This window comes from Pelophylax lessonae, assembly GCF_965119305.1.
Source record: "Pelophylax lessonae genome assembly, chromosome: 5".
NCBI lineage: Eukaryota > Metazoa > Chordata > Amphibia > Anura > Ranidae > Pelophylax > Pelophylax lessonae.
This window is the reverse complement of record NC_138772.1, coordinates 184,624,696-184,650,667: the sequence shown is the minus strand read 5'-3', so window position 1 is coordinate 184,650,667 and position 25,972 is coordinate 184,624,696. Positions and strand designations below refer to the sequence as shown.

The window sequence follows — 25,972 nt, the reverse complement described above, 5'->3', positions numbered from 1 at the left end:
TAAAAGTAAAAGGTCCATCACTGGAATTTATAGGTCCATAAGGGTCTCCAGATCCCAGACCCTCCCTGAGACACCCCAACTCCCAGAGGGGGTGATCATTCCAACAGAGCAACATTTGGCAGAATTTCCACAGCACTTTTTATGGCAATTGGGGAGCCCAATTTATATGATATGGCCTGCAGGGGGCGGTAACCGTGCGGGAAAACATTAGCTCTTCCTGCTTAGTTAGCCCCAGATCAGCAGGTTAACTTTAGGACACAGTGTAGCATCAAAACATTGTAACAAATTGAACCTGGCTGACTTAAAAGTGGTTTTAAAGGCTAAAGGTTTTTACTTTCATGCAGTCTATAAAAAGTTTTCAGTATGCAGCTGCCATCTGCTCCTGCTGCTGTCAGTTACTGCCAGTGAGGCGGGAGCAGGGGGCGGGGCTGTCTTTTGGACACAGAGAGCACATTTTGGGGGCACTCAGTAAAGGGGAGGGGCCCAGAGCGCCGACAGGGGAACCAAGAAGAAGAGGCTCAGGGCTGCTCTGTGCAAGACCATTACACTGAGCAGGAAAGTATGACATGTTTGGGGTTTTTTTTGTTTTTTTTTTAATCTTTTACAATTACTTTAACTTGAAGACAGGAACAACAACAGGAAAGAAGTATATAACCTTCTTGGAGGCACCTGCCTACACATCTGATTAATGCCTTAACACTACATTCAAACCAATGCCTGCATCCTTGACCATCTACTGCCTGCTCTTTAGGCATTGACGTTGTCCTTTGTATATACTGTTAGCTTTAATATAAAAACTTGAGGGGACCAAGGGTAAAGCATAAGACAATAAAGCTTCTGAAAAAGGGCTGCTGAAGGTAAGGAGTAAAGAGTTCTGCAGCTATAGTCATAAGGATGTGGCTCATCTTGACATAAAGACTACTCTGAGGATTACAGTAAAGATGTCCTTGAATTCATTCAACTCAGTACAAATCAAGAGTACATAAGGCGAATACTACACTTCTTGTTTGTCTAAAACAGTATTATTTCTACACTTCCTACACCTTTTTTCTAGATGGTCAAAATGTAGTTACAATACATCAACTTAGGCTTCAAAAGCAGATTCTATTTATATAGACAGAATACAAAATAAAATATATGTGGTATTTATATCACTACATCTAATAATTCTTTTCCTTAGCAAGGTCTCTAAAATTTCATCAGAATTGCATGTCAAATCTGTAGACTGAAAAATTCACATTGATTTTTGACCATGCCTTGTAAATGCAACGCATCACTGAATTAATAATTAATAAGCAGATAGCTGAAGAAGGAGAAGTCACAGGTTTAATATTCCCTTACTGACCTTCCATGTCTGCTTCCAGTCCATAATCTGTTTAAAACGTTTGATATTTCCCCATGGGCCTAAATAAGGTAATCTTCTAAAATATTAAAACACATACATCAAAATACATAACCATGACACAGAAATTCCTGGCAAGCAGTATTGTACAATGTCAATGGCAGATTGTAGCAACAGGTAATATATGTTGTAGGCATGTGATTATAACACACATAATTCACCTGTCTTCAATATGTATTATATGGCCAAATATTAGTGGACATTTGACATCACACCTTCTCATATAGCCAAAAGCATCAACATTATTGAGTTCAATTGTTTTCAGTGAATGGTACCATTTTGAGCTCCCAGTCTTATGACAATAGTTTGGGGAAAATGCTTTTCTGATCCAGTATTTTTGTGTCCCTGTGGACAAACCAGCTCCATAAAGATATGGTTTTATGAGCTCATTGTGGGGCAACTTGAGTGGCCTGCATAGAGCCCTAACCTCAGTTATAATAATCACCTAGAGTGCCAATTGTGAGCCGGGACATTCAAGATCAGTACCCCAATTTACAAATGCTCTTTTGGCTGAATGGGCATAAATCTTCATAGACACACCAATATCCAGGGCTGGCCCAAGACATTGTACTGCCTGAGTCCAAGAATTAAATGCTGCCCCCCCCTCCCAAAAAAAAAATGACGCCCAACAAACGGCCCCCACATCCATTATTTGATATAAATATAAAATTTAGAAAATATTATATATACTGTTATCTTAACATACCATAACTTACAATGGGACCGGTCTGCCAAATACCCACTGTCTGTACTCAGTCCTCCTATCACTCCTGTATCTGCCACGCCCACCGCCCTAGAAGATCCAGCCTGCCCTGCGTGAGATGGAGAGCGCTGATGTCTGACATTATTGCGCACACCACAATCACGTGAGGGATGTTCCCCAGGGGAGAAGCACCACTTTTCCATACTCATCAGTTTGTACTATGGGCGTCAGTACAAGATGGGAAAATGCCACCCGTAACGCGTCGCAAACTGGTGACACACAAAACTGCTGAAGAAACAATCTTGGGAGTTAATATGCTGCCCCTCTCCAAGTGCTGCCTGGGTCCAATGGACCCAGCGGGGCCCATGATAGGGCCGGCCCTGCCAATATCTTAAGGAAAGCCTTTCCAGAAGAGTGGAGGCTGTAAAAACTGTAAAGAGGAAGCCAACCTCCTAATATATCCTATTCTTTTGATGAGATGTCCAACAAGTTAATATAGATGTGATGGTCACAAACCTTTGGTCATATCATCTACCTAGCAAATCATTAAGTAAAAATAACGTATTATATTGCTTGGCTTCTCTACTTTGCAAAGGGGGTTTATTTACTAAAACTGGAGAGTGCAAAATCTGGTGCAACTGTGCATGGTAGCCAATCAGCTTCTAACTCCGGCTTGTTCAATTAGGCTTTGACAAGGAAACCTTCAAGCTGATTGGTTTCTATGCAGAGCTGCACCATATGTTGCACGCTCCAGTTTAATAAATCAACCCCAAGATATTCCCGACTTTTATCTTCCTCCATTCTTGTTGGTTATAAGAACTCACGTGATGTTTCCCATATACAAGGGAATGTGATCATTTGTTTCTGAAAAAAACTAAAATGTGTCCCATTGCAGAGATTTTGCTTCACTTCTTGTCCTATTGCCAAACAGGGAGTGATAGAAAATCCCTGCAAAATAGGATTGCATTGATACTGATACCTGTATCGGTGCCAATACTAAGCATTTGTGCGAGTATCGGTACTTGTGTAAATGCTCTGATACCCGAAACTGATACCGGAAGTGACATCTCCCCTTTTCTCTTCTGGCCGGCTGTCTTCTCTGATGGGTACCATCACCGCCTCCTCCTCCTCCCCTCTAGCATGTGTTATAGATGTGTCTATAGGGCCTGTGTTGGTGTGAGGAGATTCCATGGGGATGGCGTGAGGAGGGGGCAGAGGGGTTAATGGTTGTTGTGTGTAGAGGGAGGGGGCGGTATGCCGCTGTGAGGTATTCTGCTCACTCTGAGGCAAGGAAACACCGGGGAAAGATCTGGAAGGTTTTGTGAAGTGCAGAGCAGAGTCGGACCCAGGATGCTGGTGAAGGAATACCAGACCTGTATGCCACTAACAATGGAGGAGGTGAGCGCACTAAGACCTTCTGTGTATGTGCGTGTGAGGCTTGGTTACAGCTCGAAAAGTTTGTATTTCAGCCTTGATCTTCCATGCCTTGCAGAAGGGACATGGGATCTTCCATGCCTTGCAGAGAGGACATGGGATCTTCCATGGCTGCCTTGAATAAAGGAAACCTTTCCCCCAGCCGGCTGTCTTCTCCGGCAGGTGCCATCCCCGCCTCCTCCTCCCCTCCGGGCCAACTGTCACTTCTGCATGTTGCCTCCTTCTTCCCTCCACCTTCTGTCACCTCTGCACCCATGTCTCTCAATGACCTTGCTATTCCCATCCTCTTCCCCCTCAGTGATCACATCCTTTTCTCCCCACCCCACCCTCAACTACCCTGCTCTCAAATACCCCTCTATTCCCCCCCTCCTACCCTGCCCTCACCACAGCCTTACCCAACTCCCTAACAACCCCCACCTCCCAAACCATCCCTCTACCCACTCTACCCACTCTACCCACTCTACCTAGGCGATAGGTATCAGCATTTGGTATCGGTGAGTACTTAAAAAAGTATCAGTACTCATACTCGGTCTTAAAAAATGATATTGGTGCTTCCCTACTGCAAATTAAGGGAATTCATTGGGTCCCCAAGGTCACCAGAACTAGTGTCCCCAACGGGAGATTTTCCCTCCATTACTTTTCTGGGGACAACCGAAAACATGGTATTTTCTTTACTTTCACTTAAAATGATAATGTTAAACTGGACAAATAGAGAGGGGGAATCTCCTTAAGGGAGGCACAGATAGTAATAAAAACTGTCAGGCTTTCTAATGTCTCTCCACTCCATCCAAATAAAAAATAAAAAAGTTTTTGCCTTTAGTTATACTTTAAATGAGCGAAACAGCCGTCCCTAGAACGGGAAGAAAGTAGACACCCGTTCTTATTCATCCCCATGTTGCTAGGGCTGCTTGCTTTCTTTCTCTGTCACTGTTGGAGATATTTCTCTTCACTTCCTTCCCCTATGACAACCTGTCACTAGGACCGGGAGAGAGGGGAAAGCACCCTAATGTTGTCATAGAGAGCAAAGGAAATTTAGTGTTTAACCATTACCTGCGCAATCCAAAAAGTTTGGCTGGAGTTAGGCTTTAAAGTGTATATACTGGGACAGGGACATTAAACTGTAAGATCCCTCTGATCCTAGTGGTTCAATGTTCCCTGGAAAGAAAAAAATGTCAGCTCTATATATCAATGAGTAAAATAAGTAATTGTTCATTGATTATTGGGGTCTTGTTCAGTTTAAATACTGCACTTTGCTTTATTAGACTGCATATTCTGCTACAGTTTCTAAGATTTATCGTACTTTTTTTTCAATATGTGCCAGCAAAGCACCAGTATTTTTAGCTATGCCATTCTAACTTTAGGAAATTAATTTGGATCATGGTTTTTTTCCATCTGCTCTTCCTCTGCTAACACATACTCAGTAATACCACAGTGGGGAATTGTGAGTCAAGACATCTTCCACAGTAACAGCACTATTTTCAGCTTGTCTCAGTTTTATTCAATATTAACACTAGTGTAATGCTGGCTGCTTTAAATAGGCATTCATGTTGACATGCTTTAGGTTACTGACAATTATGGAGCAGCTGCTCACACTAATTGGGTTTATATAATAAATATTTGATAAACTTAAAGTTCCTTAATTCATTAAATTGTACATGTAATTCATGTAAATTGTATTAAACGGTAATGTTACATTAACACTAGGTGTGTTGGGACTGTGCAGGGCAACCTTCCTCAGTGCAGTCCCAATTAGACATGTGCATGATGAAAAAAAATTGGTTTGATTCATTTAGATTTGTTAATCTAGTTATGTAGTTTGTTAAATTTGGTTGATTCATTCAATTCGTATTCGGGATTCGTATTCGGAATTCGTTTCATGTCTTTTTCAAATTTTCTTCATACTTACAGATTTTTTCGATTCGAAACGTTCTAATCGATAAATTTAGAATTGGTTTTATCGAAAATTTGGGGTTTTTTTCGATTCAATTGCAGCAAAGTGAACAAACAAAAGAAAAATCTTCATCAAATGATTACAATGACTCTTTAACCACTTCAGCCCCGGAAGGTTTTACCCCCCTTCCTGACCAGGCCCTATTTTGCAATTCTGCACTGCGCTACTTTAACGGACAATTGCGCGGTCATGCGACACTGTACCTAAATAAAATTGATGTCCTTTTTTCCCACAAATAGAGCTTTCCTTTGGTGGTATTTGATCATCTGTGCGATTTTTATTTTTTGCGCTATAAACAAATAAAGAGCGATAATTTTGAAAAAAAAAACAATATTTTTCACATTCTGCTATATAACATTCTCAAAAAAAAAATTAAAAATCAAAATTTTTTAACATTTTAGGCCAATTTGTTTTCTGCTACATATTTTTGTTAAAAAAAGATCGCAATAAGTGTATTTTGATTTGTTTGCGCAAAAGTTATCACGTCTACTAACTACGGGAAAGATTTATGTCATTTTTATTGTTTTGGGATTTTTTTACTAGTAATGGCAGCAATCTGCGATTTTTTGCGGGACTGTGACATTGCAGCGGACAGATCGGACCCCTGACTGACATTTTTGACACTTTTGGGGAGACCAGTGACATTACTACAGTAATCAGTGCTAAAAATATGCACTGTTACTGTAATAATGACACTGGCAGGGAAGGGGTTAACGTTATAGGTGATCAAGGGGTTAAATGTGAGCCTAGGGGAGTGATTCTAACTGTGGGGGGGGGGGCATGGCTTCTGAAATGACCATGGAGACATGTGATCCTATATAGAAGGATCACAGGGGCTCTATGATCATTGCAGGGAGAACAACGGTCAGCTGTGTTTACAACAGCTGACCGTTCTCTTTCAGCGGGGAACAATCGCAGGTGTCAGGCAGCAATTGGAGCCGCCTGCCCGCTGCATCGGCTTCCCCTAGCCTCCTGAGAGCGAGCGCCGTATATGTACGTTGATTTGCCTGGGAGCGGCTGCCTGCGGCAGTATATCTGCAGTGGGCGGTCGTAAACTGGTTAAATCATCTTTGGCCTAACATAATCAGCAATATTTCCAAATGGTATTCTGATAACACACACAGTCTTTAATTGCAGAAATATGTTTAGAGTTTGAATTTGAATAAAATTTAATGTAAAATTAGATTCAAATTAGAATTTCGGATATTTGGATAAATTTAGTTTTGTTATTTAGAGCATTTGGTAAACTTAGTTTATACTGTAATTCGGGTATTTGGACATATTCGAATCTCCTAATAACAAAAAAAATTGTCCAAATATTTATTCGGAACGAAACAAACCGCACATTTCTAGTCCCAATGTAAGGCAACCTTGCTCAGCGCAAGACAAGGCAAAAAACTTGTTTCTTATCAGGTCAGTTCACACCATGCAGTACTTTTCTTCAGTGCAGCGTGCTGTGACACAATCCACAGCACTGCGGACAATAGAACTTAATGAAAAAAATGATTTAATTAAAGTTCTAACAAAAAAAGGAAATAATGTGATGAGCCACAATCCATGCATGATTTATGAATCATTTTTAAATTATGTTTTTTTTTTTCCAAAAAATAATCATTTAGGGGATATAAGTAGATACAATCTAGCTATATCCTATTGTTTCATAAACAGATTGTTACAAATCCATGCTGAAGAGAATGTCATAAAGGTCAAACCACAAGATCAATCTTACTGCATCTTTCTCCAGAAATAGATCCACCTTGACCAGTCCTAAGGTCGTGCCTTCTAATCATTTAAAACAAGATTACAAGGAATAAGTGAGTGACTGCTAAAACAATAACATATTATTATGGGCAAATTATGGTTACAACTATCTGTTACCAAGATTTCAGTAAAGAACCATTGCTGCTTTTACTGTATATCCTGCACTACATGGCCTGTAGGTGGGGCGAAGTGTGGTGCAGTGGCCACAATTTACACTGTCAAGTGCAATATAAAACTTGTATTGAAGTAATGCAGCGACAGTTCACAACAGCTACCCAGCTGGGAACACTCAATAATGTGAGAGAGTAGGTCCCAGCCGAATTGACAGCGTCTGTTAAGAGGGGACAAAACATCCAATCGGACCACTACCACAGTGACTCACCATGGCCTGTAGGTGTAGGGAGTAGGTCCCAGCCGAATTGACAGCGTCTGTTAAGAGGGGACAAAATGCGGGATGGCCGTCTCATGCCAAATCAGGAAGGTATCGAGGGGAATTCCACCCTAAGCTTTTCCTCCTCATCAGGAACCTTTCCCTATCGCTAGTACTGTCACCAACAGATGGGGTACCTTTCCTTACTCTACCCACTCACCAAGAGCATGCAAAACCCAGGGCCATAATCTTAAATAGGCTCTGCCAAACTTGAGATAACTGCCAGAGTCACATGGGCAACCAACATCCAATCGGACCACTACCACAGTGACTCACCATAGACGAATCCTGTTCCCCATGACTTCCCCTCCATCTGCATTGTCGCTGCAGTTGAGCGCCACTCGCAGTGGAGACAGCAGACTGCACCTGTCTACAATCCTCTTGCACACTGTTGGCTAAAAACTCTGCATTTTTTAGGTGTACAGGCATGTACATGACATAAAGCTATTTTTTGCATTCTGCTCACTGTTTTTTTAAAACACATTTCATGTCTTGCTCTTCTACTCGCATTCTTAGAAGTTCCTGTCTTAATTACTTTCCTTTTGAAAGCTGATTTTAGCTTGTGCCTTAAATACTTATATAAATTAATGTAATGAATCTAAACATAGAAGAGCAACTGCAGAACGCATTTGCATTGGCGATCCATACAAGTTCTCTAAGCCATAATCACCATGCAGGGGCACTTTCTAAGTACAGTGGGCCTGTGTTCAAGATCATAAATTGGGCCTGCCACACTTCAGCCACCTGCATATGTACACGTTTTAAAATAAATGATTTGCAGTAATAAAGCTGAATAGTGGGTGTGGCGAAAATGTGCTAGCATTGTAAGGGTCTGAAAGGGACCTGTATTTTGTTTTTTATTAAACTTTTACGACAACTTTTCTTTTCAACCTACCATAAAGTATAACTGGAGGCAAAACTTTTTTTTTTTTTTTTTTATTTAAATTTAAATAGAGTGGAGAGGCATTGGTTTTATTGCTGTCTGTGCCTGTACCCCCATTAGGGAGATTCACCTTCTTGATCTGTCCTGTTTACCATCATTAGCAAAAGTGAAAGTAAAAAAAAAAATGACATTTTGGGCTGTCCCCAGAACAGGAATAAAAGAAACTCTTCCAATGGGGACATTAGTTCTGGTGACCTTAGTGACAACCACAGGTTCCCTCACTTTGGAGGAATTGAAACTCACTTTTGGCTATGAGACAGATAGTGAAGGGAAATCTCCACAATGAGATACAGATGACAAAAAAACATTACAGAGGTTGTAACCCTCCCTTAGGCCCCTTACGGGTGATCCCATCCGCCTGTCAGTTTTTCAGGCGGACCTGATCGGATGCTCCATGCATCCCTATGGGGCAGTGGATGTCAGCAATGACATGTCCGCTGACACCCGCTGCTCTCCGATCCGATCCTGTCCGTGAAATCCGGACGGATGGAAACCCTATTTTCCATCCGTCTGGAGGATCGGATCAGATGAGAACGGACAGGCGGTCTGTTCTCATCTGATCTCCCCATAGAGGACAGCGGGGATCTGACAGCTCTGTCTCCGCACACAGAACGGAGACGGAGCTGTCAACCGCCTGCCCAGTGGGGTTGGCGGATCGATCCCCTGCTGAGCAGAACAGACTCCGTCAGGTGGTGTGCCCATGTGAAAGAGGCCTTACTCTATCCAAAATGAAAAAAGAAAAGTTTTGCGTTCAGTACCGCTTTAAAGATTAACTTCATAAAATAGCCAATGACTACTTCTGAAACCAGCAACTGTTGAGACAATACTCAAGACACTTTTCAGAGATACTGGCTGACAACTCCCCCCCCCCCCCCCCCAGCATGCCTAGTCAGGGTCTAACTGTAAAAATCCCCCCCCCTGCATTGGTGGTCAGTAACTAGATCTTAAAATGCCCCTCCCAGCATTGGTGGTTAGGGGCTGGCTGAAACAATGACACCATCCACCCACCAGCACTGGTGGTTAAAACAGAAGTAAACTCTCATTTTAAACTTGCACCTACAGGTAAGCTTACAATAAGTCTTACCTGTAGGTACAATGAATATCTCCTAAACGAGCACTGTTTAGCAGATATTCACAATTTAAGCAGCCTGTGTTGTCACCGGTGCATAAGCACTGCTCTCTACATCCAGGATACACTGTGCAATCAATTCAGAGCGCTGTGCCATTATCCTGACTCCCACACACATGCCCAGGGGTGATGTCATCAAGGGTCCACCCATTCAAACAGCACAAAGCTGGAGGAAAACTGGGTGAAGATGGAAATCCTGGTAGCAGTGATAGCACGCTGCTGGAGGGCTTAGTTTGACAAGCACATTTTGGCAAGAACATGTAGGGGGCCAGCTAAATTGCTTTATTCTGACTTTGCTACCACTTTAATGACTGCCTAGAATAATAAACCCTCAGTGTTGGTGGTTAGTGCCTGGCTGGAACAACCTCCTCCCAGCATTGCAGCATTGGTGGTTAGTGACTGACCAGAACAATAACTTATCCCGTCATAGGTGGCTAGTGGCTGGCTTGAACAATAACTCCCCAGCATTGGTGGTTATTGGCTGGCTGAAACTATAACCTCCAAGAATTGCAGTACTGGTTTGTAGTGGCTGGTGTGGCTGGCTGGAACAATAATCGCCCCATCCCATAAATTGGTGCTTAGAAGCTAGCTGGGAGGTACACCTTCTATTCCCTGGTGGCTTAATGAGGCAAAAAAACACCACTTACCTGTGCTGCCATCCTGTGTAGCCCATGCATGGGACACTGTGCGCCTTGGAAGAAGGACTTCCAATTCCCTAGGGACAAGCTTGCTGAATTAATACATGGACAAAGGTAAATTAATTAACCATGGCACTACAAACTGCAGCCACAACATGTAAGCCCATTGTTACAAAGTAAGGCAAACAAACAACACACGGAATAGAACCACACTTATACCGAATTAAAACAACAAAAACATTTGAAAGTGTACAATGCCTTTAAATGTTTTAATTTAGATACATCTTATCAGGAACACCTGATTATTATTTATAATTAGGTCCCATGCCATCTGCAAAAATGCTGACATTAAACTTCATCCGTTTTAGAAGTAATCTCTTGAAAGATAAAGCTATTAAATGCCATCATTAAACATACACAAGTATGTGTCTTTGCTCAGCTGTGTCTAGCACTCAATATTCATTACTAGGTTTGAAAAGTGCTTCATGTCTCCTTACTCTCTGGTTTTGCTGTAAAGTACTGAATAAAATGACATTGATAAATTATTCTTATTTATTTAAATTTGACTGGGGAAAAGGTGTTGTGGGCTGGTTTTATGGTTCCTGTCTGCGGTACACCACTGATTTCAACAAATGTCAGAAGGCATCATGCTTCAGAGGAGCCAGACCCAGTTATCGACCCCGGCTTCAGCCTTTCACTTTCAAATGCCTGTGATCTGTTTCATTCTGTCGAGATCACTCACCACAATTACATGCAAGAGGTCTGCATTTAAGCAGGCAAAAGCACCTTGACTATCTTTGCTGCATTAGTTGCCATGACATCAGCAAAATTGCGCAGCATAATTTGTCAATACGTTGAAGACATTTATGGGTATTTAGACGGTCATTAACTAAAAGAGACTTGTAATACAAGAACTATATGTGAACAAAACAACACAATTGCATTAACACACATCAAATGTGTGCATTACTCAATGTACATTGGAGTAGAAGGTCCAATAAGAGTGCCCTCTCTATACACAAGCGCATATTTTCTCCACACAGAGATTTGGAGCTTATGCCAACCATTTTTAATTTTTAATATTTTTTTGCCTATGTTTTTATATTAGTATGTAGCAATCACAGCTCTCCCAGCACATTGGAATGTGCGTATCCACAGAGACTAGGAAGCATGCAGGATATTTGTAAAGTACAAAACATTTTCCCAACGTTCAACCAAAATTCACTGGAAAACATTGGGAGGGTTTTCCCAATTGTAGCTTTTCCCTCTCGGAGCACATTATGTTGATATTACTGGTGTTATTTTAATCACAGAACGAATGTACAATGGTGAGTTAGTAGTAATTACGCTATTGAAATGTTATGTTGTCCAACAGTGCTTAGTATTTTGTTTTCCTCTGATATGAGTGACTTGTTATGCACAGGAACCATATGCCTAATAGTTCATTTGTAGGGTGTGAAGTTTCCATACTATTATCCCATTGAGAGTATACCATACCTGTAGAATTGGGGGAAGGTAACTTCATTGCTCCAATTACTACGTACCAAATGTAGTGCAAATTTACAATCTGAACATATGTGTACAATGTCAATAGTTTGTATAGGTACTGTTTCTTAAGTTCTTAAGGAATTCTTAAAGTTTGTTTGTTATGTCTTCTCATGGTTTATCTCACTATGTACAGTAACTGTGTAATTATAGAATAAAGTTTGAGGGGAAATAGGGAGAACTCTATCAACTCAAAATAATGAGCATTGATCAATATAAGCCTACCTATGACATTGCCGAGAGTTGCAGTGTACTGTTTTCAATTGCAAATAGGTGAAAAAGAGATCTGACAAGTGCAGTGACAATACAATGAAAAAAGATGCAATTTCTAATAGAACAGATTTACATCTATGCAATTATGTATTGACTCATTCAAGTAAATGAGAAAGTGCCACAGAGACTGTGTGCATTTCACGCAGTTGCATCGCTTGGCGGAAAAATGGGGTTAAAACAGGAGGTGAGGAGGTGTCGCATCGCTTCCTCGCCACCTGTCAGTAGGCTATAAAGCATGATCCGAAAGTGGATCGGACTTTGGAGGAAAAGGAGATTTAGATGGCTGTCTAATTCTACCCTAATACAAGAAGATATCTTTTCTGAGAAAAAAAAGTGCAGTTTTCTCCATTTTAAGCATTTCTCTCTCTGATGTAAATTGATATTTTTCCCCTTTGATTATGTCCTCAGATTCTGACCCTGTATAAGCATTCCTTTATATCAATAGTTATCTTTTTTTATTTTTTTACAATACATTTATTTCATTCTGTTGCTATCCATTACCAGTGTATTGTCATCATAGAATGAAACTATACTCTGTGCAGGCCAGTCAAGTTCCTCCATCCCAAACTCGCTCATCCATGTCTTTATGGACCTTGCTTTGTGCACTGGTCCAAATCATTTGGTGGAGGGAGGATTGTGGTGTGGGGTTGTTTTTCAGGGGTTGGGCTTGGCCCCTTTGTTCTAGTGAAGGGAAATCTTAAGGTGTCAGCATACCAAGACATTTTGGACAATTTCATGCTCCCAAATTTGTGAGAACAGTTTGGGGGTGGCCCCTTCACGTCCCAAAATGACTGAGCACCAGTGCACAAAGCAAGGTTCATAAAGACATGGGTGAGTGAGGTTAGGGTGGAGGAACTTGACTTGAAAATGAATTTGAGTGGAGACTGCAAGCCCGGCCTTCTAGTCCAATATTACAAATGTGCTTCTGGAAGAATGGTCAAGAATGGACCATGGACACACTTCTAAACCTTGTGGACAGCCTTCCCAGGAGAGTTGAAACTGTTATAGCTACAAAGGGTGGGCCAACTCCTTATTAAACCCTACGGACTAAGGCTGGGATGCCATTAAAGTTACATAGTTACATAGTTACATAGTAGGTGAGGTTGAATAAAGACAATAGTCCATCCAGTTCAACCTGTGTAGGTGTGTGTGACTGTAATCATCTAACATAGCCCTCAATCTCCTGATCCTTGAGATGTAAGTCTAAGAGTCTTTTGAAAGTCACCATACTACCCGCAGAAACCACCTCTTGTGGTAGACAATTCCACAATCTTGTAGCCCTAACAGTAAAGAACCCCCCACGTTGCCTGAGGTTAAAACGCTTCTCCTCTAATCGCATTGTATGTCCTCGAGTCCTCATGCAATTCCTTCGAATGAACAGCTTTTCTTCTAAGCTGAGATCCCCATTAAGATATTTATAAATTGCTATCATGTCCCCTCTCAGACGTCTTTTCTCCAGGGAAAATAAATCGAGCGATTGCAGCCGCTCTTCATAGGTAAGGTCCTCCAACCCCCTAATCAGTTTAGTTGCCCTTCTCTGGACTTTCTCCAGCTCCAACACATCCCTCCTGAGGACTGGCGACCAGAACTGGACAGAATACTCCAGATGCGGTCGGACCAGAGTTTTATAAAGTGGAAGGACTATAGTCTTATCTCTGGAATACATCCCTTTCTTTATGCATGCTAATATTCTGTTGGCTTTGGAAGCTGCCGCTTGGCATTGCATGCTGTTGCCTAATCTATCATCAACTAAGACTCCCAGATCTTTCTCCATTTTTGATTCCCCCAAGGGTTCCCCTCCTAACGTGTATTGTGTTTTTATGTTTTTGGTCCCCAAGTGCAAAACCTTACACTTCTCCACATTAAACCTCATTTGCCATGTCGTTGCCCACTCCTTAATTTTGTCCAGGTCATTCTGTAGGATATCTGCTTCATGCTGGGCAGTTATTGCCCTGGCCAATTTTGTGTCATCTGCAAAAACTGATAACGAACTACTGATCCCTTCCTCAATGCTGTTTATGAATAAATTGAACAAGGTTGGTCCCAGGACTGAGCCCTGGGGCACCCCACTTACTACCTCAGACCAGTCTGAGTATGCGCTGTTTATTACTACCCTTTGGACACGGCCTTTTAGCCAATTCCGTATCCAAGAGCAAACCCTGCTGTCGATACCTGCAGACCTTATTTTATAAATTAAGCGCTTGTGGGGAACTGTATCAAACGCCTTAGCGAAATCCAAGTACACCACATCCACTGGTCTCCCCCTATCTAGCTCACAGCTCACTTCCTCGTAGAATGCTAAGAGATTGGTTTGACAAGATCGCCCATTTGTAAACCCGTGCTGGTTACTACTGATGATGTTGTTGTCTTTAGCATACTCTACGATATAGTCCCTTATCATCCCCTCCAAAAGTTTACATATTATTGATGTCAGACTGACAGGCCTATAATTTCCCGGGATATGTCTCTGGCCCTTTTTGAATATCGGAATCACGTTAGCCTTCCTCCAATCCCCTGGTACATCTGTGAGTGTAACGGCATGTGAGTGTAACGGCAGGTGTCCCAATACTTTTGACAACATAGTATATTTAGTTATGGCACTTCTTCAGACATCCCATGATTCTGTTTTTGCAATTTTACCGCAACAATCATGGCAAAATTGCGGTGAGATTGGGTTGCTGTTGAAAGTAACAGGGATCGCAAGTGTGTCCCATGTTTTGCGGCGATTCCGCCCGCCATCTTGAACACCAAGGTGTGAATGGAGCCTTAAGTTTTTATGTAGCTGCTGTGGGAGGAGAAATGGGGAATACTATAGAGTGTCACTTGAGCAATCTTGGCTTGGCTTCTGGGAATCCACACACAATCAACACACACGGGAGGCTTTTTCAGGTAAATACCATGCCTAAATACACTATATTGTCCAAAGTATTGGGAAAGCCATGGTGTGAGCGGAGCCTCAAGAGGGGTGGAGGACCTTGACTAGAACAAAGAGTGATTAAACACTTTCTGAATTAGAGATGACTGTGATATGCAAGGAGAGAGGGGGCTCTGCTAAGAAATTGACTAGTCAAATTTTATAGCAAGTTCAAATAAAAAATTCAATAAAAAAAAAGTATGGAAAGGGAAAACTTTGCAAATAAACATTTAAAATATTTGATTTTTGTGTGCATTTATCAACAGTGTTTTTTAAGTTAGTGACAGGGACTTAATGTTCAAGTGGTTTTTTTTACTCTTTTATTTTGTAAGTAAAAAAATACAGAATATTTCTATATCTCTGTTACACAAATCTTTGCATGGTTTGCTTTTAAAATACCACTCCAATTAAAAGTTACAAAACATTGGGGGAGAAAATATAGTTACTATACTTATCTCTCACAAGACTTCTGGGTGGATTCTTTCTTCTACCAACAGGGAAAAATTGCTCCAAATGCCACCAGAAAATATTGCCACCTAACTTATTCCCCCTACAGATCTTTTTTTAAATGTCTTTTACACTATGTTTCAGTAAAATGGGGGGGGGGGGTAACAAGCAGACCTAACATTTTTTAGCTCTGAGCAGCACATTAAAAAATTACCTGTAAACATTTAACATGTTACTTTATTTTCTTCCTGATCACCCTAGGGCAAATCCCTGGAATTCAATAGGCAGGTATCAACTTTTAGCTCCAACGTCTAAGCTCCAGTGCTCTATAACCGTCCCTACTCCCACTCCCCATGCAATTCACAACTCTCTTTTGGATAGAATTTACTGACTGTTGACTTAAACAATAAATTAAGCTCCAGTTTTTCTGCTTTTACCAATGAATAACACACTACATCATTCTTCTTGTATACATATGGGAAAAAGGAAGAATTCTACCACTGACATGTAATGTGCTCGACAATCACTTGTTGTGTGAACTAAATTAAAATTGAAAGGTCTTGTTCCTTTGGGCTACTACTGCTTTCTCACAAATTCATGAACTATGAAAGTAATTCAATTTCACTATGTGAATGCCTTATAACATGTTGCAGAGTGCAATAATGTGCAGTAAACATCAACATTTTTTCAAATTTAGCATAAATCAGGCAGGCTACAACAAAGAAATAAAACTGTCCCACACTCCTTCAACGCTTTATGGCAGGGGTCCTCAATCTTTCTAAACACTGGGCCAATTCCCTGTCCTCCACAGAGGGGCCTGCACTGTGGCTAGTGTAGCGCTATCCTCAAAGGTGCCACTGGTATTTACTGGTTCATCCTTGAAAGTAGAGAGGCTGCCCACCACCACAAGCACCAGTCCATTCACACCAGCTTCAAGAATACAGTCTAGGCCTAGGGGATGTTTGTTTTTGATTAATTGCCGATAGAAACCTTAATAGGAGAGGGGATTAGGGCATGGGATACTCCAAAACACTCAGCACTTAGAAGATGTTCTCCTTCTTGAGTAATAGTGGGTCTTGAACAGTCTAAGGCTACATTCACACAGATGTCTACATTTCAGAGTTTAGCTGCATTTTGAAGACTTTTCTAAAAAGCCGCTGGACTCACACAATTCAGAGTAATCATGGTATTCATACATGACAAATAGCAAAGTTTTGTTTCAGAAAGTTTAGCTGCGCTTGTGAAAAGAAGGAATGTGCTGCGGCCAAGATTGATTTCCTGCAGCTGAATGCACATTGCGTTAACCGCAGATAGCCGCAGCGTGTTTAACAGCAGAAAATTATTTACTTTACCTTTTCTTCATGAAATGCTGGTATTCATTCTCATATTGGTTCTCATACCTCCTCATGTTGGTATTCAAAGGTGGACATTGACATTCTGGTAAAGTTGTAAAATTAATCAGGATAGGTTCTAATTTCCTCATATATCAGGTCAAAATATTTAGATGCTGAGATGTTAGGGGATGTACCCATCTTGGCTTCAATTGCCTCTCTCTCTGCCTTAGAATACAATGTGGGAAAGGCACGATCCATGAACATTTCCCGCACTGCAGGTGACCACACTGCCCTTGCGTTCTGCATGCGGGTATCAAATAATTGTTCATGGCACCCCAAATGTAAATCGCAATGCAGTTCATTTGCTGGCACCAAATTACATAGTAACACAGTACCATGCAGTTTGATGCGGTGCATATTTAAAAGCAGTGCCGTGTGTGTGAACCAGCCCTCAATCTTCTTCTCTCAAGCAAGCACACAATAGTAAGCACCAACTTTACTTTGGACTGTGTTTCAATTACACAGCTCTATCTCCTTGTCCAGAAAATTGTCAACAAAGTGAAAGAGGAGGTGCCCAGTGTATAACATCCCTCCAAAAATGGGGTATTGAGAAAAAAACGCCTGAAAACGCTGACGCAGCTAAACGCACCTAAACTCATTTACAAACAACAACTATCTGCAGGAAATATTTTAACTTTTTCAAGTTCAGATTAATGGTGTTTAGCTGCTTTCAGATACAAACATCCATGTGAATGTAGCCTTAGGCCTCACAGCTGAAGACCATGGGACAAATCTTTTGGCAGCTTTTTACCTTGTGCTGGTGCACAACTGCTGGTACCCAGTGTAATTTCCAAAACATTACACAGTCACAGGGATCAGTTTAAGATCTTAACTCACATGTCCCCAGAACAGCTGTCACCTTCCAGCTTCCTCCAGACATGGTCCATCTGTGGGGAAGTACTTTAACTGGCTCCAAGCAACGTCCAACCAGGCCCTCAGCTCTGACACTGCTGAGGCCTCTAGAGCAGCTGTACAGTCCATAGGCTGCCTGGGGGCAGCAGCCCCTCTGGCTTGGGAACCCTCCTGGGAAGAATAAACCCTGCTCTCCAGTGCTTCAGACAAATTTATCACCATTCTAGTCCCCATCTTGACCCTCCTCTTCAGCGATTGGATGGAACCTGATAAATATTAAGGTTTGTTATTTTGAAAATCCAACCCTAAGCTTTGGAGGCTTCTTTCAGAGTCAGGGGGAAGCAATCACTCTCCCAGCCTCTGAAGCCCTGAACAAACTAGGCCAAACAATCATTGTTCCCTTGGTAACAGAAGGAACAAGGAACTAAATTGACCTAGCATCCCACGCTAGGAGGGTGTTACAACAGTGGAGTGGAAAATGCCCTGGAGTCAGTGGGAGTAAACAATGCCCTTGGGCTGGTGAGCAGTGGGAGTAAAAAAAATACCTAGCTGTTGTAGTTAGTGGAAGGAGGAATAAGGTCCAATCATTGATGCCAGTTAAAGGAATTGTGCCGCATTGTTGGCATCAGTGGGAGGCATTGTGCCATATGTGTTGGTATCAGTGGGAGGAATAGTGCCCCATTGTTGGTGTTTAAGAGAAGAATAATACCCCATCATTGGTCCCAGTGAAAAGATTAGTGCCCCCATTGTTGGTGCAAGAGGAAGGAATAGTGGCCCACCATTGGTATCAGAGGGAGGAATAGTTCCCTATCATTGATGCTAGTGGAAGGAAGAGTGCACCATTGTTTTTGCCAGTGGGAGGAATAGTTCCCCATCGTTGGTGTCAATGGGAAGAATAGTTCCCCATTGTTGGTGTCAGTTGGAGAAATAGTGCCTCATCATTGGTGTTAGTGACATGAATAATAACCCATCACTCGTGCCAGGGAGAGGAATAGGGTCAGTTAAGAGCAAGCAAAGGGTTGCATCCAGACTGTGGGCCACATTTTAGGGATCACTGCTTTACAGAAAGGCTGTTCTAAATTGTTCATCTGCCACTAGCAACTACTTTGTCATAAAATGCCCTAAAATAAAGCTTAAATGCCTTTGTACATTTAGTTATTTTAATTGGAAAAATAAAAATCACAGGAATCAAGAATTGCTGGTATAGAAACCATTTTCCATGTGTATTTTTTATGAAGGATGAGACAAATAGAAGAAAAATCTCATTGACTGGTACAAGCAGCACCCCTAATATTTCTTTGCTACAGCAGGTAGGCATAAGAACTGTAGTTCCTAATCTATCTCTCTGCTAAATCAGATATAAGATTATATCTGCACCTGACCAAGTAATTTACTGGTGGTGGTACTAGAATAATCCATACAACTGCATGGCACAGGCACACAAGTCTATTTACTGGAACTCCATGCTGAAAAAGATGAGCATTTGCCAAGTGAGCAGTTTACAGCCTTCACCGGACGCAGAATCTGTATACAACAGGTGCTGACAGCTGTGATGTATGGCTGGTGTTATTTAGCTGGCTGCCAATTATACCTTTATCTGAACTCCTTTCTTGAAGAGCAGGTATTGATCAGCACTGCAGTGCAGATAATGTAGCTGAATGGGCTCCTTATGCCAGACAAGACTGACCACTTGTGAGCTGGCTTTTTTGTACATCCTCTAAATGCAATTGTTAGCTGACACAACAATTTTCTTCTTTGTCTCCAGAGACTGGCGCGATAGACCAGGAGATCCAATCATACAATACCCCAGGCTTCAGTGGATGCCTTTCTAGAGTTCAGTTCAACCTTATTGCACCGTTGAAGTTGGCCTTAAGATCGAGAAATAATTCCCAGGTGCAAGTCGTGGGAGAACTAGTGGAATCGAACTGTGGTGCATCGCCTCTTACTATCCCACAAATGGAATCGGTTAATAATCCTTGGCACATAAATCCAGGTAACTTTAAGCTTTAATGTTTTTATTTCTTATTGGAAGAATGCAATGTCAACCTTTTGGACTGCTTAGGTTTGGTAGTGCACTGAGTACAATAGTAAAATCAAGGCTTTAGAGAAAGAAAGGGCTGTTAGTGCACAATATTAATGATATAGTAGCTTATTTTGATTTGTGAAAATATAATTTACTAAGTTGCATAATTATAACTTAATTATAACTTAAAAATCACAATAAAATAATTGCTATATAAGGGCAGATAATAGTCAAGGCTTTGTCTTTTCCTATGGCCGGCATGGCAATTAGTGTTATCAGACTCTTATGAAGTAAATGTACAGAGGCATTGGAAGTCAACATAAAATAAATGTATTCACTTTGTACAGAATTAATTAAGTGACATTGATACCTACTTGCTGTATCATATCACTCCTGTTTGCATAACTCCCTACTTTTTAAATGTTTAAGGGGAATGTATATTTATTGTGTATATATTGTCTTTCTATAATATGATTAGGACTAAAAATCTAAAAAGCAGGTAGCTACTAATATGTTATTTTGTTAGATAACTCTTGGTGCTCTAAGAATCCTTTTTCATGTAATAACATATTTATTTGTATAACAAGGACTATATAGTTAAACTTAAAAAAATAAATAAATACAACTTAAAAAATCATAAAATGTAAATAGAAATGAACCCAAAACAATTTCTCTTTAATTACTTGTCACACACTTGTAAGTTTTTAACTATATAGTCCTTTTTCATGTAATAACATGTTAATTTGTACAACAAGGACTCTATATTTCAACTTAAAAAAAAAATAAAAAAATAAAAATAAATACAACTTAAAAAATCATAAAATGTAAATAGAAATGAACCCAAAACAATTTCTCTTTAATTACTTGTCACACCCTTGACATACTCCCATTTTACTTTGATTTATTTTCGTAAATGCCAGAGAGGTTAATTTCCAACATATTCCTAGAGTAAGTTAGATATTCAGAAACATGTAAATGAACAGATGTGTGTCATCACTATTATTTCTTTATACCAGCCTCTGAAAGGAGACGAGAAAGTATGTCCATGTATAGAGTGGAATCTCAAAAAACATGAACACAATGGTAAATTTAATGGCAGGTTTATTTGGTATATCTATTCATTAAACCTAAAAGAAAAACAGTTAGTTTAAAAAAGAACAGAGGGATCTGGGTACAAAAGAGAGACTGTTCCTTCTGATGCATGCAGGAACAGTGATTCCCTACTGTCCTGGTGTTGTTTTTAAGGGTTAACTAATGAATTAACTGCCAGTGTCTAAAGATGATATAGACCTACATTGTATGTCTTACTTTCAAGCTGTAAACTGATTTAACAGTTAAATATACCACATTGTGACTTGGCATATCATTTATGAGAGTTAATTTCTCTATAAAGGAAAAAGAACTTCCCTTTTATAGTGCCTTGGCAGGAGCAAGCGAATGTTTCCTTGTTGGCATGCTGCCAACATAGCCATTTTCTTTGTTAATTAGGCATAGTAAATTAACTTGTTGTGATTTCATTTTTATATTCTTGAACCGTGATTGAGCGAGCAGTGAGAAATGTTACAGAATGACTTTCTCCTACAAGAGCATTTATATGTATACTTTTACATGTGACATACAGCCACTAATAGAAATGTTTGATCAAGGATATTCACTAAAGCTAAATGTTTCATATTATTTGCCCCCCTATTTATGGGGATACTTTGGAAGCAGTCCATAATGAAGAGCTTTAACACCAGCCTGACTGCTGAATGGTCTTACTGTGCAGATTTCATTTGAAACAAGCACATAGACGGAGTTGGATTTCAATTTGATTCATTTGGATCACACATTCTTCACATATCTTCAAATATTACTTATTTCCATGAAAAATAAGGGTATTATTAATAATAAAGTAATAATTATATTTTTTTGAATGGCAAGCAATAGCAACATTGCTTCCATACCTCATATTACACCTTCAGTCTTTATATACACAGCAATATCACCCATGATTCTTCCATAATCCCTCTTATTAAGTCAGGTCATGCTTCCATAACTATATAAAACCCCAATGCATTGCAAGCAAATAAATATACACTATATTATCAAAAGTATTGCAACACCTGCCTTTTCCAGTCTTAGTCCGTAGCGTTTAATATTGAGTTGGCACACCCTTTGCAACTATTACAGCTTCAACTCTTCTGGGAAGGCTGTCCACAAGGTTTAGGAGTGTGTCTTTGGGAATGTTTGACCATCCCTGCAGAAGCGCATTTGTGATGTCAGTCACTCATGTTGGATGAGAAGGTCTGGCTTTCAGTCTCCACTCGAATTCATCCCAAAGGTGTTCTTTTGGGTTGAGGTGCAGGCCAGTCAAGTTCCTCCACCCCAAACTTGCTCATCCATATCTTTTTGGACCTTGCTTTGCCCACTGCTCCAAATCATTTGGTGGAGGGGGATTATGGTGTAGGGTTGTTTTTCAGGGGTTGGGCTTGGGCTCTTAGTTCCAGTGAAGGGAACTTTTAAGGCATCAAACATTTTGGACATTTTCATGCTCCCAACTTTGTGGCAACAGTTAGGGGATGGCCCTTTCCTGTTCCAACATAATTGCCCACCAGTGCACAAAGCATGATCCATAAAGACATGGATCAGCAAGTTTGGGGTGGAGGAACATGACTGGCCTGCACAGAGTCCTGACCTCAACCCGATAAAACACCTTTGGGATGAAATAGAGCGGACACTGAGAGCCACGCCTTCTTGTCCAACATCAGTGCCTGACCTCACAAATGAGCTTTTGCAGGAATGGTCAAACATTCCCAAAGACACACTCCTAAACCTTGTGGACAGCCTTCCCAGAAGAGTTGAAGCTGTTAGATAGCACTATTTATATTCACATGAGTATGATCCTTAGCAATCAGCCCTGGACTCCCACTGCAAGAACCACGAGTCTCCCGGAGCACCAAGCTGAAAAGCTTAATCAGCATGATGACCTCAAACAGGTCCCACCCTACACATTTCATCTCTTAGGCTTCATCAGGAGTATAAACTCTAAGGAACTAAAATATTCACCTGCTTTATATGCAATTGTTCCTTAAAAAATTGTATTTAAAATGTTTTATTTTTTTTTAGTCCTGGGCATAAACTATAAAGAAATTATGTAAAATATATCATTAAACAGTATATGTTTTAGAACTATTTAATCATTTATCCCCAGTGTTTCCGCAATGTTACAGTGCTTCTCTTATAATAATGCAAAATGATAACGCTGACATTATTATAATATGAAGAAGCAATAGCTGTTCTCTGTGTTATCTTTTATGTTCTAGGAGATTTCTACAAATGTATTTATTTCCATTTTGGTTTTCATGGATCTCAAGCAGCATTGTACCTCGGGGTCTCTTTGGGACATATTTGAGATGTGTAAGCATTGTGTCCCTGTAATCAAGGACACATATCATTTATGCAGAGGTTAGCTGCCTGTGACTAGGTGAGCTAATTAGCAGATTTCTGCTCTTCACCATCTCACCTGTGAACGATATGTTAGTCCCAGAACTTGTGCAAATCCTATAAATTAAATCTAACAAGAATGATTAAGTGCCCATGGAGTACCCTGGATATCTGAACAAATGTATGATAGAATTTTAATGTAGATGTTGTATATCACTATATAAATATATGGCAAATTTGACAAAAACTCTGAAAGTTTCACTCTCAATTATCTAGTATGTGCCCCCTAATACCAATGTTCTATCTTCCTGCAGTTGAAAAATACTAGAGGTTGTATGTGAGAGTGATTGCTTGTCTTACAGATATTATCCAGCATCCTGAAAAATATGTTGCAAGCTGCACTTAGAAGTGCTTATACTGGGACCTCAAAAGGAGTTGAATTTGTATATAACGTGCTTACTATAGATGGGATTAAATCCCTCTGGTACCTATGCCACAAAGGGCCAATGCCAACCTTTCACTATCTCAAAATCAAACATTCATCTTCTCATTCAAAGATCGTATCACCACCTTAATTTTGCTTTTGCATCCAAAATCCTGCCCTCGCAGGCCTAATTTCCCAACTCTATCTCACATTCAGTTTCCCATCTAACTGCAAAAAGCTTCCTTACTTGATAAACATTTGGAGGGGCTCCCTTACACAGCTTTAGAGGGTGCAATATATCTGACTCCTCCACATTTTGTAGAAGTCCTCCAAAATATGGAAACTATTAGGGTCTACAATCATCCCCCTCCCTAAGAACCCCTGGAAAGCCCTACTACATAGACCTATACCTCATTGACTAGATATGTGTGTAGGTTCTCCTCCTTTTTAATTCTTCATATTCTATTTTGCAGTATAATAAAACTCAGGGCAATGTACATCAGGCAAAGACAGATCATAAAATAAGTATGTTAAATGGCACATTACAAGGAGCAACCCAAAAATGTCTGGACCCACTGATAGACAAAATGCAAGTAACACTCCAAACAGTCAAAAATTGTGACCCATAAAACAATCAGCAAATATCGGAGAGGACAAAGTCTTCTATGATTTTGCAATAGTGGTACGATAGATGGCATAGTATATGGGTCTACACAATGACAGGTTACATTTTAGTTGCCTAAAAGCCATTACCCTAACAGAAAATAAATAATGGTCCCAGAGTGGAAACTCGAGGACCCAAGAAGGTAGAGGAAAAAGCAGAAAAGGCCACCTAAGAGAGGGGGAAGAGTAAGAAATAAAGCAGGAAAGAAAAAAAGAAAGAAAAAGGGGAAGGGGAAATGGCAGGAATTGTAGTATGCTTTGTGGAAGTCAAACAGAGAATCATGGGTACCATGATACAGGAAAAAATGATGACCACCCTGACCGATGCCAAAACAACCTTCCTTAAGATGTGGTTCCCTTGGATAGACTATTATCAAATCCCAAGAGAGTTCTTCTAATTCTCCCTTTAGCACTTTGAGAGCACCACACCGAATTTGTGCTCCTTCAGCTAGGCGTTCTCCTCCCACAACCCCAATATCCACTGTGCCCCTCCCTCTGTTTTCGTGCCTGTGGTCTTTTATCCTCTCTCGTTCCCGCTCTCCCCCTTAATTTCTCCTCGCCCACTCTTACTTTTCCTATCTTTGTCTCCATTCCAATCATGACACCATATATGTGCCCTTCTGCTCTGTTTTCTTCATCATAGCCTTTGTGTAGCACCCTCCTAGGTAGGTGCTAAAGAGAGAGAATAGTTTTGGATCTTTTCTGCTTACCAGAAAGATTGCCATGTAAATCTATATTGTTCTCTGCCTATCAGAGAGCAGGATCTGCTAGTGAGGTCTGCTCATGGTGCTTAGGGGCAGCTCAGTTTGTCAGAAGTGTTGCACGGTGGTCCAATAGGGAGGCATATTGGACAGTGGGAGGAAACCTGACAAATGAGTGCATAGGCATTTAGTACAGCCCTGGTGATTAGCAGAGGAAAGTGCCTCAGTGCATGCTGGGATACGGTATAATTGCCAAGGGCACATGTGCTTGGGGTCTTTTAGCTGGAGAGCAGGGTCCCAGAGGGAGGGGGCGGTTGCCCCTCCTCTGTAGAAGTTGCCATGCGGCCTCAAGTGGTCAACCTGAGGGCCTGAGAGTTAGAGAGGAATGGAACCCAGAGGTCCTACAGAGCTGACTGGAAGGGAGACACTGGAAAGGATCTGATTTTCCATACAGTGAGTACAAATCTGTGTCATGGGGCCTGCACTGAGAGGGCCATTCCTTCAGCTAGAAGAGTCAGTGAACAGGTGTCAGAAAAAGGGATGCTAGAGAGTCTCCTGAAGATAATGTAGTGCATCAAGTCTGTTGCTGGAGAGAGAGCAAGAAGACATAACCCTTTCCATACAAGTAGCAATATGGTTAAAGCAGTTTGACTGCTTCCACAAATAACCTGGTGAGGCCAAGTGAGAGTTGTCCTTATCAACTGTAAATAGTTCAAGTTGGAGTATCCCACTATTCCCTTCTTCCATCCAAGTTCCAAGTTATTTCTCGCCTCGACTACTGCAACTCCCTTCTCATAGGGCTACCACTTCATAGGCTATCCCCTCTTCAGTCCATCATGAATGCTGCTGCCAGGCTTATCCACTTTACCAACCGCTCCGTGTCTGCCTCCCCTCTCTGCCAATCCTTGCACTGGCTCCT

General features: G+C 40.9%; 1 protein-coding gene across 1 annotated transcript in view; it reads left to right on the top strand.

The window, feature by feature from the left end:
- Positions 1-25,972, top strand: part of CNTNAP2 (contactin associated protein 2) — a 2,507,009-nt gene that overhangs the window by 2,448,167 nt on the left and 32,870 nt on the right. The window contains exon 22 of the mRNA XM_082257542.1: positions 19,582-19,809. Within this exon, the coding sequence (XP_082113668.1) occupies positions 19,582-19,809 (228 nt within the window). The remainder of the gene's footprint in view (positions 1-19,581; positions 19,810-25,972) is intronic.